This window comes from Podarcis pityusensis (assembly GCF_964106645.2).
Source record: "Podarcis pityusensis genome assembly, chromosome: 16".
Classification (NCBI taxonomy): Eukaryota; Metazoa; Chordata; class Lepidosauria; order Squamata; family Lacertidae; genus Podarcis; species Podarcis pityusensis.
In genome coordinates this window covers 22,188,959-22,207,951 of record NC_138041.1, presented here as the reverse complement: position 1 = coordinate 22,207,951, position 18,993 = coordinate 22,188,959, and the positions used below count along the sequence as shown (strand labels likewise).

The 18,993-nt window shown below is 48.1% G+C and overlaps 1 protein-coding gene across 1 annotated transcript in view; it reads right to left on the bottom strand.

Annotated features, from left to right (window-relative positions):
• SRRM4 (serine/arginine repetitive matrix 4) overlaps nt 1–18,993 on the bottom strand; it is a 125,853-nt gene that overhangs the window by 15,136 nt on the left and 91,724 nt on the right. Inside the window, exons 6-8 of the mRNA XM_080986359.1 lie at nt 18,076–18,126; nt 13,325–13,423; nt 11,349–11,511 (exon numbers count right to left, since the gene is read on the bottom strand). Of these exons, the coding sequence (XP_080842485.1) occupies nt 11,349–11,511; nt 13,325–13,423; nt 18,076–18,126 (313 nt within the window). The remainder of the gene's footprint in view (nt 1–11,348; nt 11,512–13,324; nt 13,424–18,075; nt 18,127–18,993) is intronic.

Genomic DNA, 18,993 nt, shown 5'->3' with positions numbered 1-18,993 from the left:
AATTGTCAGGGATAATGGGAGCTGTAGTAGCAACATCTGGAGTGCCACAGGCAGGCACCCAATCCCTAATAACAAACAAATGTCCTGTCTTGCCCTAACTTTGACTGGAAGCCTACTGGAAGGACATAAGGCAGGCCAGTAGTTTCAGCACCATGGGCTGGCCAGTGGTTTCAGCACCATGGAAAGCTCCAAGTGAGCTACTTGCTCCAAGAATGTCTGGGACTTAATTGAAGCCTTCATTGCCTCCAGGGACCAGATCACCCCCTCTGAGACACCACACCTTCCTCAAGGAGTGGAAGGACATACTGCCTGGGACTGATGGGAATTGTAGTTCAAAACATCTGGAAGGCACCAGGTTGAGGAAGGCTGCTGTACACATTATATGAGATTAAATCCCATTTGAAATGCAGTGGGGCTCGATCCCAATTAGATATGGATCAATTGCATGTCCCATTGAAAGGAGTGAGACTTAACTCCTGAGGGAACATGCCTGGAGCCAAGCTGTAGAAGAGCTTAACTTTGGCTGGGGTCTTGCCCTTTTGTGATTGATCTCCATTTCAAATCAATCAATCAATCAATCAATCAATCAACTCTCGACAAGGAGATGGGATGTCTATCACAAACTTTAAAAGAAAAGGAATCTCTTAGGAAATGACATAAAGGAAATCTGGCAGGCAAACTGTAATGCCTTGAAACAATAATCAAAAGAAGAAAATGAAAGAAAACTTTAAGAAAACAAAAAGCAAAAACTCCCTCTGGGAAAAAAAGGTAGACATATATATATATATCTTGGTGTGGTTTTTTCCCCCTCCTAGAAGGCACAGCTCAGGAATGGGGAACCAATGGACTCCCAGATGCTGCTGGACTACATCTCCCAGAATCCTCAGCAGCCAGAATGGCCAATGGTGGAGGGTGCTGGGATGTGCATTCCTGCGACATCCAGGAGGCCACAGGTTAGTCACCCCTGGTACAGCTCATACTTTCGAGGGACCTCTAGTAATAAACGTCCTAGCATCTTGCGGTTTTCATCCACTTACCAATCAAGATTTCCTCCTTTAGTAGGGTAAGGTGTAAGAAAAAGGGAAGAGTGGGCATCATAAGTCCATCATTAGAGTCTCAAATTACAAGAGAAGATTAAAAAAAAGAAGAATCCACAAACCCTCTCTCTATCTCTCTCCACTCAAGTGTTGGGTGTTTTTGGTTTTTTTTGTCTTGTCCGATTTTAAACAAACTGCCATCGTTCTCTCTCTCTCTCCAAACAATCCCTTTCGAGCTCTTTCCTTTTGGCCACTAGTTTATCTGGGATTTATATGGCATCTATTCACATCATCACCTTTGGCTTTTAATGCTGACCCACATAAAAAAAATAATAATTAAAAAATCGTTAAAAGGAGAACGGAAATTTTTTTTTTTGGTAAAAAAAAGAGGAAGATTTCCCGCTTTGCTTTTTAGTGAGGACCAAAAGGAAGACATAGGCACTGGCTACAAAGTACAAACACACCTCTTCCTCCCATTGATGCTTTGTGGCTCCCCACAATATCATCAGATCCATGGGGGGCGTTCCTGGGTTCTAGAGCACCTCATACTAGCCTCCCCTGCAGACTGTCCCAATGCAGATTGCAAGACGTAGCAAACAACTACAACAACCTCCAAATCTCACAAAGCAAGCTGCCTTATACTGAGTCCTTATCTAGCTCAGGACTGTTTTCGCTGTCTGGCAGAATGTGACAGCTGGTGCCCATTGAGACTGCTGGGGAATAAGGCAGGGAGTCCCACAGCACTGGCGGAGGAAGAGGGGTGGGGGGAGCGTACCACCCCTGGCACCACGATCCTGGTGGGGTGCCATCGTGGTTGCCCTCCCCCTGTGCTGGGCACCACGCCCCCAGGACATGTGCCACGCCCCTGTGGGTGGCGCACCACGCCCCAGGACGCACACCATGCCCCTGGGACATGCACCACGCCCCTGTGGGTGGCACGCCATGCCCCCAGGACATGTGCCACACCCCTGGGACGCATGCCAGTCACGCCCCTGCCTGAGAGCCAGTGTGGTGTAGTGGTTAAGAGCGGTAGATTCGTAATCTGGGGAACCGGGTTCGCTTCCCCGCTCCTCCACATGCAGCTGCTGGGTGACCTTGGGCTAGTCACACTTTTCTCAAGTCTCTCAGCCCCACTCACCTCACAAAGTGCTTGTTGTGGGGGAGGAAGGGAAAGGAGAATGTTAGCCGCTTTGAGACTCCTCAGTGAGTGTGATAAAGTGGGATATCAAATCCAAACTCTTCTCCTGCTGCTGCTGCTGCTCTTCACCCTGGTGCCGGAGCGTGAAGCTCCACCACTGTCCAACAGTAGAGGGCACCAGAGCCAATGACAGGCAGAACCAACTGATTCTGGTTTCCCATCCTCGTCCCTACTGAGTTATGCAAGGGGCAAGACTGAGAGGAAGCTGAAAGCCAGGGCTGCCCCCTGGAGTGGTTGTAAGTGGAAAAACAGGCAGCAGAGATTGAGTCTGGTGGGGGCAGTGCCCCTATCTCCACCTGGCATCCTTGGGCAGCTGTCAGGGCCTTGGGGGTTCCATCTGCCAGGTGGCTGGATATGGAATCTTTCCAGCATTTTAATTACCCACAATACCCCTGTCATCGTGTTGCTACTCCAGGACGTTGTGAGCAATGAAGACTAAAATGGGGCCAGTCATTTGCATTTCCTGCAGTGCCCCAGAATGATGTCACACCAGGGGCGTTGTGGGTAATTAAAGCGGTGGGTGGTTCTCAAAGCCCTTTGCCACAGACCCTTGCCAAGGTGAGGAGGAATGTACCAGGGGACATGCTCAAGCAGGGGTTCCTAAAGTGGGTGGTACCATCCCTTGAGAGGGATTACCTAGGGGGTCTAAGAGGCAAGTGGGAAGGTGTAAATGGCTATCCGACTTTGAAAAGCTGGTATTATGGGATGAAGTACATTAATTTTGTTGAATTAATAATAACACATAATAATAATTTTATCATTTGCACTCAGCCTACGTGACTGAGTTGCCCCAGCCACTCTGGGCGGCTTCCAACAGATATAAACACATGAGAAAACATCAAACATTAGAAACTTCCCTATACAGGGCTGCCTTTAGATGCCTTCTGAAAGTTGTATGGTTATTTATCTCCTTGACATCTGGTGGGAAGGGGCATTCCATAGGGTCTCTGCCTGGTTCCCTGTAAACTCACTTCTTGTAGTGAGGGAACCACCAGAAGGCCCTTGGAGCTGGACCTCAGTGTCCGGGCTGAACGGTGGGGGTGGAGACGCTCCCTCAGGTATACAGGGCTAAGGCCGTTTAGGGCTCTAATTACTCAAACCAAATGGTTCATACTGGATTTTGAATAAATGTGCAATTAAGGGCTACTTGCTTTGAATTTTGTCGTGTTATCACCTTCCTTAGCAGGGGTGCCAACTTGAATAAAATATTGGGGGAGGAGGCAGGTAAGCCCTCCCCTGTATAATCCACAAGATGTGGTACATGCACACCTTCTGAATGGCAATGTCCATCAACTTTGGGGGTCCCCAGTCCCCTCAAATATTATATGGGGGCGGCGGTGAAGAAACCTCGGCCCCTGGGAGTTGGCTCCTAGGTTCTTTAGTGGGTTGTGCAGACTGCTATTCTGAGTACAGTCATACCTTGGTTTTCAAGCAGCTTAGTTCTCGAATGTTTTGGCTCCCAAACACTGCAAACCTGGTAGTGAGTGTTCCGGTTTGTGAACTATTTTTGGAAGCTGAACACCCGATGCAGCTTACGCAGCTTCCTATTGGTTGCAGGAGCTTTCTGCAGCCAATAGGAAGCTGCGCCTTGGTTTCCGAACATTTTGGAAGTCGAACGGACTTCTGGAATGGATTCTGAGAAGCAAGATACGACTGTGATGCTTTTTATAGGTCAGGGTAGGGGGAACGGGGGGATGAGTTTATGGAACCAAGAAAAAGTTTCAGAGCAGCTACCCTACACTATCTGCATATAAACAAACTGAAATATTTACTCGTTTAATGTGGGGCCTGGGAACTAACACTTAGACCAATGCGCCACAGTTGCTGCGCAGACACCTTCTGCCATTCATTCTCAAACGCGTTAATTTCACGGTGGGTGCCTTGTTTCATATCGCTTTGCTTAGATCTCTATCTAGGTGAAACGATGGAGATTGCTCGGTTCTCCTGTCAAGAGAACATTGCTGTTACCGTTTTGCCGCCAGGCCATGGGTCTGTGAGATAGGCAAGAGTCCTGCAGGGGAAACTTCACTAAGCCTACTTACTCTTATCAAAAGTCCCATTGAACTCTGCAGGACTTAACTTCTAACTAAATATATTTGGGATCAGGCTGTTTGCAAGTTTTCTGGTGGGGTCAAAACATTATTTAATTGAAGTGGGAGGAGGAGAAAAGAAAGGCTTGTACCTCGGGCTTCAATTTCCGCCGAATGCTTAGCTCATGAAGCAGGGTAGCCCAATAGGTTACAAAAGTATAATTGCAGCGAATTTTCCAATTAAACTGAACAAGCCTGTTTGGTGTGCTTTAAATGCCTCCTTGGAGAGACGTTGCTATCAATTTTCTCAACCATATGGAACCAGCAATTTTTGCAGCGCGCTTAAGAAACCTCTCTCTTTCTGGGGGGTCTTTCTTGTGTTTTAAAGCTCCAACTTCAAAGTCAGAATATCCTTCCCTTCCAGGAGGTGCCTGGCGGCGGAACGAGCCTGCACAAATCCACAGATTTTCTGCATGAAGTCCCAGATTTCTCTTTGGCTGTTCTTTCCTTTACTCTCCCATACAACACTCCCACCCCACCCTGAAAGCGTGCACATCTATTATCAAAATGTGAGTGACAGCCGCCAGCTTGGTTGGTTTCAGAAAAGGAGCCGGCAAATCTATGGAAGATATGGCTATCGATGGCTGCTAGCCACAGTGGCTATGTTCTACCACATAAGAACGTTGGAAGAGTCTGCTGGATCAGGACAATGGTCCATCTAGTCCAGCATCCTTTGCTCACAGTGGCCGACCAGATGCCTGTGGGAAGCCAGCAAGCAGGATTCGATCACAAGAGCCCTCTCCCCTCCTGTGGTTTCCAGCAATTGGCATTCAGAAGCATCGCTGCCTCCGACGGTGGAGGCAAAGGACAGCCATTGTGGGTAGTAGCTATCGACAGCCCTCTCCACCATATTGGAGGCAGTGTGCTTCTGACTACCCAGTGCTGGAAACTGTGGGATGTACAGTGAGGGGGGGAAAGTATTTGATCCCCTGCTAAATTTGCCCTTTTGCCCTCTGACGAAGAAATGACCAGTCCATAATTTTAATGGTAGGTTTATTGTAGCTGCGAGAGACAAAATAACAAGAGGAAAACCCCCAGAAACCCAGAAGACAAAAGTCAGAGATTGATGTGCATTAGAATGAGTGAAATAAATATTTGACCCCTTTGCAAAAGATGACTTAGTACTTGGTGGCAAAACCCTTGTTGGCAATTACAGAGGTGAGACGTTTCTCGTAGGTGGCCACCAGGCAAATTTAGCAGGGGATCAAATACTTCCCCCCCCCCACTGTAAAACTGCAGTCAAGTACAACATTCCTACAGTGGACATGTTAGGGGATGTTTTGTACCACTCAGGAGAATACTTCCTGTTTCCTCCTGAGCTGGGACAGACTTCCACCACATGTGGCTTGAAGAGGGTGTGGTCTGTTGTACTAGCATGGAGGAGCACATGGCCTCCACGTTCTGATCAGTGTGTGTTCTCCATTTTGTATGTCGCTGTGTGTTTGGAGAAGTGACTGCTTAGTCGCAGTCACTTGGGACTAACTTCTTTATGGAATAGTTCTAGTAGTTATGTAACCTAAGCCTGCCTATCTGTGAACCTGAATGAATCTGCGAGTAAACTACTTTTATATTAACGTTAATCATATTCACGTGTTGATTCTTTTTAAGAGGAATTAGAAGGGATTTTACCAGGAAGGAATCTTTAACAGTAAGACTCAGATGAGTCAGCAACAAGCTGACCGCTACGTAATTTTAAAAGGGGGACATTTGGAATTCTGCTAGAATATGGAACTTGCTAACGCAAGTTAGGAAGGATATAATTAATATATCCTCTCCTGCCTCCCTAATCATCCCCACAGAAACCACAGCAAGGGAGAGTACTGTTGTGCTCAGGTCTTGTTTATGGGCTTCTCAGAAAAGTCACCTGGTTGCCCACCATGAGAACAGAATGCCAGACTAGATGTGCCATTCACCTTGAATCAGCAGTGCTCCTCCTAATCCTCCTCCTCATCTTACATGCAATATCTGTAAAAAACAGCAACAATAAGATGACCTCCTGTTTGGCGAAGAGCCTTCTCCATCTGCTAATCTGGCAATAGACTTATTCAGAATCTTGAGAAGCCGCCTGCAATTTTAAGTTCCCACAATGTTCCAGAGGATGGCTGCATCAGCCGTTCCAAAGCACTGTGGGAAATTCAAAGCGATAGGTGGTTTCCTGGTGCCTGCTGTTGCTAGGCAACCGTGCGGGGCTTGTAGGCCACATGTCGACAACAGTAAGCCATGTCAGTGTGCTGGAATGCCAAAGCTGTCCAGATCAGGGTTAGCCTTCCAATGCTGTGGACTACAACTCCCATCATCCCTGAACATTGGTCATGCTGGCTGGGGCTCACGAGAGTTCCCAAAGTATCTAGAGGGCGCCGTGCCAACTTTCCCTGGTCCAGACCTAGATCTGAACTTTCCCCTGCCGCAGCTCAAGTTTAATTGTGTGTGTGTTTTTTAAAAAAAATTAACTCAATTAGTGCTTTTGCTATCAAGCCTCCCCAGGAGGCATCTTGATTAAATTTAATGGGCAGTGGAATAATAATGCTTAACAATGAGTGTTCAGACAAAGTATAGCAACAGCAACTATCTCCATAGTTTTCCTCTAAGGCTACCCTTAGGAACAGACAACCCTTGGTCATAGAGTGGGGAGGCTGGTTGCCTTTCTCTCCTTTGATGCTCAGCTTACTGTATTTTTCGCTCTATAGGATGCACCCGACCATAAGACGCACCTTGTTTTAGAGGGGGAGAACAAGAAAAAAATTTCTCTCCCTCTCTGTGCAGTGGGAGGTGAAACAGAGCCCCTTCCATTTCTCCTCCCACTTCGCTGAAGGGGCGCTGCGCAGAGAAGGAAAGCTGCGCAGCACCTCTCCAGCAAAGCGAAGCCAGGAGAGCAAGAGGGATCGGTGTGCACCGACCCCTCTCGCTCTCCAGCCTTCAGGAAAAGCAACACAAAGCCTCTGGAGCGCAGTGGGAGTTCCCGCCACGCTCCTGAGGCTTCGGGTTCCTTTCGCTGAAACCGAGAGTGTCTTGCTCTCCTGGCTTCAGGGAAAGGAACCTGAAGCCTGGAGAGCGAGAGGGTTCGAAGGCTCCCGAGCGCTCTCCTGGCTTAGCGAAAGCAATGCGAAGCCTCCGGAGCACGACGGGAGCGCTCCCACTGCGCTTCGGAGGCTTCGTGTTGCTATTGCTGAAGCCATGGAGCCTGCATTCGCTCCATAACACACACACACATTTCCCCTTAATTTTTGTAGGGGGAAAAGTGCATCTTATAGAGCAAAAAATACGGTAATTCTATTGGATCTGACGTTTACAAAGATCCACTGGAAAAAGTGGTTTGTGCTCTCCCTCCCTTTCTATCTCTCTCTGGAGGAGAACGTGGCCTTGTGTGTGTGGCTCATTTAGGAAAGGAAGTGAGCAGAAGGGGTGGCACCCAAGGCACTTGCTCAAAAATCCAAACCTGCTCATTAACTGAAAGAGGTGGGTGACCCCTCTTTCAACTGCTACTCAATATGTTAACTATGTTAAACGTTCAGAGTGAGTCATAAATAGGAGTAGGTGACTCTGTCTCTTTCAATTTCTCGTTTTTCCAATCTTCAGCTCTCCACATCAGCTTGCATTAAAAAGAAAGAAATCCTCATGAAAATTCACCAACATTTAAGGGCACATTTATCCTAATATGCTCATTTTTAAAATGCAATTTTGCATAATACACACTTTATTTTTTGCAAAACAATGTCCCCCTAAAACATTGAATTTTTGTGTGTTACTGCAAAATAGGTAGATAATTTTTAATGGACACTTTATCCCAGGATATGAACATAAGAACATAAGATAATAAGAAGAGCTTGTCGAATCAGGCCAATGGGCCATCTAGACCAGCATCATGTTCTCCCAGTGGGCAGCCAGATGCCTCTTGAGAAGTCTGCTAGCAGATTCAAGCACGAGAGCAACTCTCCCTTCCTTTGGTTTCCAGCAGCTGGTATTCAGAAGCATTTCTCCCTGTGAGCATGCAGGCAGAGCATAGCCGCCACGGCTAGTAGCTTTTGATAGCCTTCAAAAATTTATCAAATCCTCGTTTGAAGCCATCCAAGTTGGTGACCACCACTGACGCAATTTCTTCTACCTGTCCCAAACCTTCCAACATTCAGCTTCAGTGGATGCCCGTGAGTCCTAATATTATGAGAGACTTTTCTCTATTTCTCCATATCATGCATCATTTAGAAACTTCTGTCATGTCCGCTTTTACTCGCCTGCACTCTAAACGAAGAAATCCCTTACATCTCAACCTCTCCTCATTGAGGAGTCACTCCACCCCCTTGATCATCTGAACCTGCCCCAACTCTAGAAGATCCTTTTTCAAAGTGAGGCCACCAGACCTGCACACCAAGTGTGGTTTGCACCATCAATATACATTTTTGTACACATCACTTGACTGGAGAACTTGGCTTTGCAAAATTCAGAGAGGCGCAAATTCTGAAGGATGGCTGCATTTCAGTTCTCCTATTACAGATTCACCTTTAATTTCAAACTGAATCAAATTCCTCCCCTGTCTCCAGCACACATCGCCTAAAACAGAAGGCTGTGCTTTTCATGCAACACAGCTTCCTTCTTCTAGCATCCCTTTCAAAGTACAAAGGTTCTGCTTGTAAACCTACCTATGAGAAGCTACTGCAGAGAAACTTCTACACATAGGGGGCAGAAGTGCCCAGATTTCACACACAGCTGTTTCCATTTTGCTGCAGTTCATATTCTGCTAAAAACCATGCTATTTGTCTGTCATCCCCAGTGGCAAAATTACGTATGCAATGTACAAAATCAGTCACATACATTCCGTAAGTTACTTTGCCATTATATCATTTGCAGACTGAAAGCAACAACAACAATGAATACTGATTGTTTTTGCTGGATCAATTTCCAATACAGACATGGAACAAATAAGGAAACACCAGCAATTTCCGCTCTCATTTCTGGTTTTGTTGCAACGCTCTTACATCCCTACTTCTGAGTCTTTTTAGTTTCTATGCCTGAGGGCAGGGCCCACCTCTCTCTGTCTCTGTCCCCGTCTCTCTTGTTAATGTGAGCCACTTTGGGCCCTGCCATTGGGTAGTTTGAGATGACAACCTCAGGTGGCATATACTGTAGGATGGCAGCAAAATATTGAGCTGTGTACACCACATGGCCTGCCCTGTGCCTGCTGCCCTCAGGTGTGATAAAGGATGCTATCCTGTCACTGGTGTTAAAGGCTAGTCTGTTGGTGTACAAGGAATGGGGGTGGCATCTTCTCGCCCTTTGCCTCAGGCAGCAGAATGTCATGGGCCAGCCCTGATGTAGGGCAACGATATTTGTTTGAAATGCTACACACACACACGCACACACACACTAAATAAATAAATACATTTTTGAGAGTATGCACTTTGAGAGTATGAGGCCATGTAGATTCCCTACATGGGATGTGGGTGGCGCTGTGGGTTAAACTACAGAGCCTAGGACTTGCCGATCAGAAGGTCAGCAGTTTGAATCCCCGTGACGGGGTGAGCCCCCGTTGCTTGGTCCCTGCTCCTGCCAACCTAGCAGTTCAAAAGCATGTCAAAGTGCAAGTAGATAAATAGGTACCTCTCCGGCGGGAAGGTAAATGGCATTTCCATGCGCTGCTCTGGTTCGCCAGAAGCGGCTTAGTCATGCTGGCCACATGACCCGGAAGCTGTAAGCCAGCTCCCTCGGCCAATAAAGCGAGATGAGCGCCGCAACCCCAGAGTTGGTCACGACTGGACCTAACGGTCAGGGGTCCCTTTGCCTTTACCTAGATTCCCTACACATTCACTTGAATGCTCTGATTTAGGGAAGTGGGGGTCTCCAGATGTTGGGGTCCAAATGCAGCTGTCCAGACCTCTCTCACCTGGCCCTTGAGAATCTCCTAGGACCACACCCTTCTTCATAGACCACACCCCTCACTAGCTCTGCATCACACACCCACACACGCAAGTAATCATCATCCCTGGCTGGATCTGTGTCTGATAATGCCTCTCGCTTACCTGGTTGGAGGACAGGAGAGGGTTTTGTGTGAGTGTAGAAACCAACCTACTGAAATTTACATCCATTGCTCTGCCTGCTTTTACATCTGGCCCCGCCCACTATTAGCATGTGGCCCCTGGAGCGTAGCCGAGAAGGAAACATGGCCCTTGGCTGAAGAGGGTTCCCCACTCCTGCTCTAACACCTACACAAGAATGCTTGTTTGCTTGCTTTATAAAAAAAAAGGGGATCCTAGCAAAAAAGCAGGCACATTAAATTAACACTGCATGGCAGCTCCTCTGTCTGGCTTGGAGGTGGAGAAAAGGCAAGCCTTGGTGCCAGAAGTAGATGCATCCAGGCAGGCCTTGAGCACAAACAAACCCGGCCTTGAGCTCACAGTGATTGCTGTGCCCAAGCCAGCCCTGTTACGTCTGTGCGTTCAGAGGAAGGATGCCCCCGGGAGCTGGCTGCCCATTTTCTCCTCTGATGCTCGCAAGGCGTCTATTAGCATCCATGAGAGCAGCCACGGGGCCTGTTTGTCGAGAGTCCTCCAGCATCCCCCTTCATCTCTCGCCACCCTTGCACCTCCGCTCCCACCCAATTCAATGCAAATGTTGCTTTTTAAAAAACAGGTTTAATCTTGCGTGCCTCCGAGGACCGAACCGCCTGGGTGCAAGAGGCAGCGAATCCACGGAGCGGAAGAGGCATGCTACAGAGACACCCGTGTAAAATATCATCGCTGGAGGCCACTGCCTTGGTAAATGTCTCCCCTGTATTATTCATGGGCTGCAGCCTAAGCAATCTCTCGTCCTCCATCCCCCCCCCCGCCGTCTCATCCTCCACCCTCCCTTTCTCCCCACCCTCTGTGCAAAAAACTGCACGCTCTCCATACATCAGAGAGCCACGCCGTTAATAATGCATCGAGCCTTCAAACCGACTTTTAGTATAACATGCCTGTAATTGAGTCATAAACATTGCATAACGGATCCTCGGGGCCTCAAACCAAGGGGCAAAGCAGATAGGGGGATACTTACAGCTTCCATGGAGGGAAGCAAGCCATCGTTCTGGGGGGTGCAGCTGGGGAAAGGAGTGGTGGTCAGCTCTGTAGTGCCATCGGGCTTCCAAGGGCTCTTCAAGGAATGCCGGGAGTGTTTCCATCTTGCTTTGCGGCCTTCCTCCCGTGACCTGGCTCCCGGCCTGGAGGGAGAAGGGGGGTGGCTCCTACTTAGGAAGATGCCTCATAGCATCAGGACGAAGAAGAATTGTGGGAGGCGCTAGCCAGGGAACCCCCCAAGGGAACCCCCAGAGGAGGAAGGTTCAGAGCCAGGGGATTGGTGGCGGGACACTGAGGAGAGGTCAGAGGGAGAAGATTGGGAGGAGGTGCCGGATGCTGAAGGGGAAACAGGGTTTAGTGAGCAGGAGGAGCCTGTGACAGGGAGCAGTTCAGACTCCGAGGCTGAAGTGGAGGGGGGGGTGTCAAGAGACTGCCGAAGAGTCCAAGGAGTCTCCCTTTCCTGCTGTGACAAGCTCCCCTCCCGCTGATCTCCCAGAACACGCAAAATAACGAGGAGAGCAGAACAGAGGCTAGAGGTGAGCAGACACAGTTTGAGATTGCTTGGGAAATCTCTGGGAGAGAAGGAGCCTTTGAAGGGGTGGAAGGCAGGTGAAATATACTCGGAATCAAGAGTGGATTTTATGCTCTTTATTCAGCTCATAGTGGTGAGGAAGAATGGACGTTCCCCCAGAATGTCTGCTTTATATACATTATTTACACAATGGGCCCCACGTGATTGGCTAATTCCGGTATTCTCCTGTAGGCCAATCAGGTTGTGGATTCACTTCCACCTGGAGCTGGATTGGGTGACTCCTGTGGACCAATCAGACTGCTGCATTCTGGATCCTATTGTTCTAGGACCAGACTGCTGCATTCTGAATCCTGTTGTTCTAGGACCAATCAAACTGCTGCATTTTGGATCCTATTCAATTCAGAACATAACAGCAGGGACCTTCAGTCCTGGCAACTGCTCCATAGGGACAAGACCTACTGGGAAGTATTGCTGAATTGTATAAGACCCTGACCATTAGGTCCAGTCGTGGCCGACTGGGGTTGCGGTACCTATTTATCTACTTGCACTTGGATGTGCTTTTGAACTGCTAGGTTGGCAGGAGCAGGGACCGAGCAACGGGAACTCACCCCGTCTAACCGCCAACCTTCTGTTCGGCAAGTCTTAGGCTCTGTGGTTTAACCCACAGCGCCACCCGCGTCCTGCTGAATTGTATACCGTCTCCTTGAATAAAGAGGATTTCATATAGGGTTCTCTTCCAAACTTACATAGAGGTGCCACTAGCCCTTTCCTTAAGACAGTGGTTTTCAGCCAGTGTGCTGTGGCACCCTGGGGTGCCTTGAATGATTGTCAGGGGTGCTGACAGCAATACCAGCCTCTGTTGCTCTTTCCTTCCCTCCCTCCTCTGATGCCCTCTCAAGTCTCTGCCTCCCAAAGGCTTGCACAGCTGTTTGTTGCAGCAGCCCTGGCTACAAGCTCCGCAGGCGAATGGTGCCTCTGTGGGGCAGTGTGGGGCAGGCCACTGTGGGGCAGTGTGAGGAGGCACCTCTATTTGGGGCGGGGGGGGGGCAGATCAAAGACCTAGGATGGCAGCCGTGGCTGTCCGGAGGACTCCCAAGGAGATGGGAGAGGAGGCTGAGTGACCACTCTACAAGGGAGGGTGTTTGAAAAAGGGTGAGAGGCTGCCAGCTCTGCAGGCAAGGGGTGACATAACAGGGCTCCTGAGCCCCACAGGGATGTCGAAGGAAGAATGTGGTTGGTCCAGGGAGTCGTGGACCCAGAAAGGTTGAAAACCTCCTATGCCTTAAGACATAGGTAGACAGGAAGCTGCCTTGCACTGAGTTAGACTGCTGGTCCCTCTAGCTCAGTATTGTCAGCACTGACTGGCAGCAGCTCTCCAGGGTTTTAGACAAATAAATAAATAAATTCCCAGGTAAGATTCTTACCTGCTTCCACAGCTCTCTGTGAGGGAATTGGTGCTCTCTGAGCCAGAGCGGCAGCGGCGATGGCGGCGGCGTTGGGATTTCTGAGACTGACTGCGAGAGCTTTTGAAAAAGAAGACAGAAAAGCAGAACACCTTAACATTCACCTGCAGGCGGAAAGCCATTTTTGAAAGGTCCATGGAGCGTTGGGAGATGTAGCCAGAAAATACAGCTGGCAAATGGCAGCTCATCAGTTGTAGGGCTAAATGAAAACAGCTCTCTGAAAGCCTCTGCAATGGACTTCCCTAACCTGGTTGTCAGACTACAACTCACCTCGTCCTTGACCACTGGCCCTGCTGGCTGGGGCCTATGGGAGTTATAATCCAACAACATCTGGATGGCATCTGTTTACGGAAGGCTGTGACATGGAATTCCTGTCAAATTGGTTTATCAGTGAGCCCAGTGTCACGTACGCAAGAATCCGACCTGACTGCAAATCTTGTAAGAACCAGCTAAGGAGGAACCTAATGGCAGAACGCTGCAATAAATTGGAAAACAACTCCTTATAAGGTACAAGGAGGGTTGTAATATGTACAGTAACAAAATTGGGTTGAGTAAGTGTTTTCAAGGACTGTGGTTGTATGGCAGATGGTGTGGTGCTGGGGTGGGGTGGGGGCAAAAAGATGTATATTTGGTCATATAGTGTGTGTCCTAAGGGAAATGCTCTGGCAGACTCTTAGAACTCTGTCCTGTACTGAACAATGTTTGACTAATTGAGAATTTGGAGCGAGCCCCCATACTTGACCCCTGCAAGGGGAATTTCTGTCGCAGCTGCTCCACAATATTTACAGGCAGCAGAATTGTGGGAAGAAGGGTGTTATGTACTGAAGTTCTCACTCTGGGCCAGCAGGGGGTTGCTGTAGATAGTTATGCAAATAAGGGGTCGAAAGTGACGTTCAGTGATTGGATAGTTTTAGAAAATTGTTACAGTTACATTGTACTGGAGCTCTATATAAGCAGGCTGATTGAACCCTTCAGTTCAGTTCTGTTCTGGCCTGTGAATAAACAAGAGCTGTTTGAAGAATCGCTGTGTCGTCTGATATGTTCACCCACAACTTAACAAAAGGAATTTGATTGAAAACACCTCTGGGAAGTGGTTTTATATCTATATCTCTCTATCTCTATCTCTATCTCTATCTATCTATCTCTATCTCTCTCTATATATTTATCTATCATCTATCTATCTATCTATCTATCATCTATCTATCATCTATCTATCATCTATCTATCTATCTATCTATCTATCTATCTATCTATCTATCTATCTATCATCTATCTAATCTAATCTAATCTATCTATACCCATTCCCCCCCCTGAAAAAAAATCTTTTCCAAAAGATTTTGTAGAATCATAGAACTGTAGAGTTGTAGAGCCCTTCTAGGGCTATTGGGTCCAACCTGCTTCTCTTCCACACACACATGTGTCTCTTCCACACACACATGAGACGACTCCGGTAGTTGATTATTTCAGATTTATTGTCCATTACAAAGCCCCGGTCAGAGCTCCGCTAATTCAGTCATCCTCTGACGAAAGCGTTGCCAGAACTGAGCTCCTCCCCCTTCTCCCCCAACAGGAAAAACCCCACTTTCTCTTCCTGTTAATTTCGCGCTTCTCGGCGAATCTTGTGATTCTACGAGATTTGGGAGATGGCACTCCCTGTATTCCCGTGTCTGTGTCTGAGCTTAGCTTCTCTGTTCCTTCTCCTTGTGTCTCTGTGTGTAGAAAGTTCATATTCCTGCGGATAACTGCTTCTTCCCCTTCCCTCAGTAATTCCTCAATTCTTCCCCCTTGTCTTTCTGTGTCTGCTGTCAGAGAGAGACTTGCTCTGGCACAACCCCTGCAATTGCAACAAAAGAATTCCACCGCTGAACAGCTCTTACCACCAGAAAATTCTTCTTAATGTTTCATCAGAATTGCCTTTCTTGTCATTTGAAACCTATGGTTTGGGTGCTACCCACCAGAGCAGCAGAAAACAAGCTTGCTCCATCTCCCATGTGACAGCCCTCCAGATATTTGAAGATGGCTCTCATATCTCCTCTCCTTTTCATCTGTATACCTGTATACCTGAAGGAGCGTCTCCACCCCCATCGTTCAGCCCGGACACTGAGATCCAGCACCGAGGGCCTTCTGGCGGTTCCCTCATTGCGAGAAGTGAGGTTACAGGGAACCAGGCAGAGTGCCTTCTCGGTGGTTGCGCCCGCCTTGTGGAACACCCTCCCTTCAGATGTGAAGGAAATAAGCAGCTATCCTATCTTTAAAAGACATCTGAAGGCAGCCCTGTTTAGGGAAGTTTTTAATATTTAATGCTGTATTGTTTTTAACACTTGATTGGAAGCCGCCCAGAGTGGCTGGGGAAACTCAGCCAGATGGGCGGGGTATAAATAATAATAATAATTAATAATAATAATAATAATAATAATAATAATAATAATAATTATCATCATCATCATCTCACTTAATGTTGAATGAGATCCTGCTGTTAGTTCGTGTTGATGAGCAAGGAATGGGTTGAAAGAGGAATGTTGAACAGAATAAGCCCATTGATTCCTTCAGTATTAAAATAATGTCAAACAATATTACAGCTGGATCCGCTGGATCCACAGTTGTACCCATAGTTCACAGAAATGGAGTTGGCCACTTTGCCCCATATTCTCTAGGGGAGGACAGAAATTCCCCAGTGCTTTAGTGGTCATCTGTCAAGTAAGCGGTATATAAGTTTTGTGAACCAAATAAAACCATTTTTCGGTCTGCTTTTTCTCCTGAAGGAGCCCAGCGCAGTCACACAGCTATAGGAGCCAACTCCAGGGGGCTGTGGGTGTACTGTATTGGCCCGAATATAAGCCGCACCCGAATATAAGCGGCACCTTTAAAATTGGAGTGCTGAAACCCCCCCCCCGAATATAAGCCGCTCCCTTCCTCGCTGCTCCTGGCTGCATACTGGGCGGGGAGCTGAGCTGCGTTGCTAGCTGCCTTTCCCCTTCCTCGCTTTCTCCCTTCCCGCCCTTGGGGGAGAGGACAGGGGAACTACGCACAGGGCGGGAGCTGCTTTGCCATGCTCCTGGCGCTGTTTGCCCCATGCTCCTGGCTGCATACAGTAAGGTCGCAAATATAAGCCATACTTTAACTTTTCACTATCGGAATTTGGGGGGAAAGTGTGGCTTATATTCAGGCCAATACGGTAATATATCGTACTTTTCGCTCCATAAGGCACACCTGACCATAAGGCACACCTAGTTTTTAGAGGGGGGATTCAAGAAAAAAAGGGAGCGCTGAGCAGAGCCTGTCTGCATCCCAGGCTCTGCTCAGTGCTCCCTTTCATGAGCCGCGTGGAGTGTGTGTGTGGCTCTTGGGGCCTTTTCCCTGAGGAGGGAGAAGGGCAGCCCATCACTGACAGCCCATCACTGAGCTTGTGTGTGGCTCTTGGGGGCATTTCCCGCCTGCCTCCCCCCTGAATTCGCACCATAAGATGCACACACATTCCCCCTTACTTTTTAGGAGGGAAAAAGTGCGTCTTATGGAGTGAAAAATACGGTAATTGTGGGGGCCACCAGGGGCGTCTTACCCATAGAGGCTAGTGGCTCGGGGCGCCAAGGCACCAAGTTCTGGAGGGCACTAGGGAAGAGGCAGAGGCTGGACGCGGTGCCTCCCGGCACCAGCTTGCCACCTTCGCCCGCCTCCGCCATGCTGCGCTGAAGCAGGGCCGCGCCCAGAGCCTCTGTCTGCTGTGGCCACTGTGGCACGAAGTGGCCAGCTGAGCCAGGAGCCACCGCATCCAGCCTCCACCTCTTCCCCACCGAAGGAGCCGCCCTTCAGCCACTGCCCACCTCCTCCAGCCCCGCCAGCAGTGCCGTCCTCCCTAAAAAACTCTGGGAAATGGGGGGGGGGGAGCGGAGGGAGCTTTGCACCATGGTGCTGGCTATGCTTAAGATGGCCCTGGGGGCCACACACCCACAAAGTCATTGAACCAAGCCGGCAGGTGGCAGTGGCACTGCCTTTGAGAGAGAAGCAGTTCAGCTCCATCCTCTGCTATTAACACTTATAAACGCCATCTCCAACTCCTTGAAAGATTCCATCAACGGAGTCTCCAAAAATTTTTACACGTCACTTGGGAAGACAGGCGAACTTATACCAGTGTACTGGAAGAAGCAAAGATCACCAGTGTTGAAGCAATGATTCTTCAACATCAACTTCATTGGACTGGTCATATTGTGCAGATGTCTGACGATCGTCTTCCAAAGCAACTACTCTATTCCGAACTTAAAAATGGAAAGTGTGGTGCTGGTGGTCAATAAAAGAGGTTTAAAGACTGTCTCAAGGCAAATCTTAAAAAATGTAGTATAAACACTGACAATTGGGAAACACTGGCCTGCGAGCGCTCCAGTTGGAGAACAGCCTTTATCATGCAAAGTGACATCACATGCATGCACAGAAGTGCCGAATCGCATCACGCGCGTGCGCAGACGCGGCGCTTCAGGCTGCGAACACTGTGGGTTGCGAACGTGCCTCCTGCACGGATCACGTTTGCGACCCGAGGTATGACTTTATTGCTATAATATGGATTTTTCTTTTTTTCTTTTGGGACATGATTTTTTTTTTTTTTTAAGCTTAAGCTACTTGAGCCAACGACACCCACCCACCAATGTACGCACCAATTTGCATGCATGCGCAAATCAACCACGAACGCTGGTGCATTCATAGCGACTGCCTCCACTTACTGTTTCTTGTGTTTTCTTCCTTCCTTCCTTTTGCCTTTGGGGCTTGGGGAACTAAATAAGAGGGTGGGGGGAAAGAGTATAAGCTAATGAACGGGCAACTGACCATTCGATTTAGAGAGCTGGTAAAAGTTCAACGGGGGCATGTAAACCTGTAGGAGCGCCACCGTGCTCGTTTATTTATTTATTTTTATTTCACACAATTTATATACCATTGATGGTAAACATCCCCCCCCCCCAAAAAACCCCATACCCTCAGAGCAGTAAAACCATAAAATTAGCAATAAGAACAATTAAAAACAACTATTTGGAACAGGGGTCAGCAAACATTTTCAGAAGGGGGCTGGTCTACTGTCCCTCAAACCTTGTTGGGGGCCAGACTATATTTTGAAAATAAAAATAAAAATGAACAAATTCCTATGACCCACAAATAACCCAGAGATGCATTTTGAATAAAAGCACACATTCTACTCATGTAAAAACATGCTGATTCCCAGACCATCCGTGGGCCAGATTTAGAAGGCGATTGGGCCGGATCCAGCGCCTGGGCCTTAGTTTGCCTACCCATGATTTGGAACATTTAAAAAAAACCCTGAAACAAGTGGTGAACTAAAAAAAGGCATTAAAACACTGGGGAAACACTGTTTTGGGTGGGCTTATCTAAACAAAAACGTTTTTAGCCCAATGTCAATGCACAGGGAGTTCCAAAGTGCGGGTTCTGCCACATTAAAGATGAATTTCTTACAAAAGCTAACATGCCGTGGCATCAGATCATTACCCAAAATGGTCCTTTGGCAGGAGCAGTGGAAGAATGCTGAAACTAGGATCAGCAACTAGGGGCCTTCTCCATTAGATCTGGTTGAACCAAAATGGTTAACTTCCACTGACCACTGGTGAGCTGGTTCAGCCTGTGATTCTAGA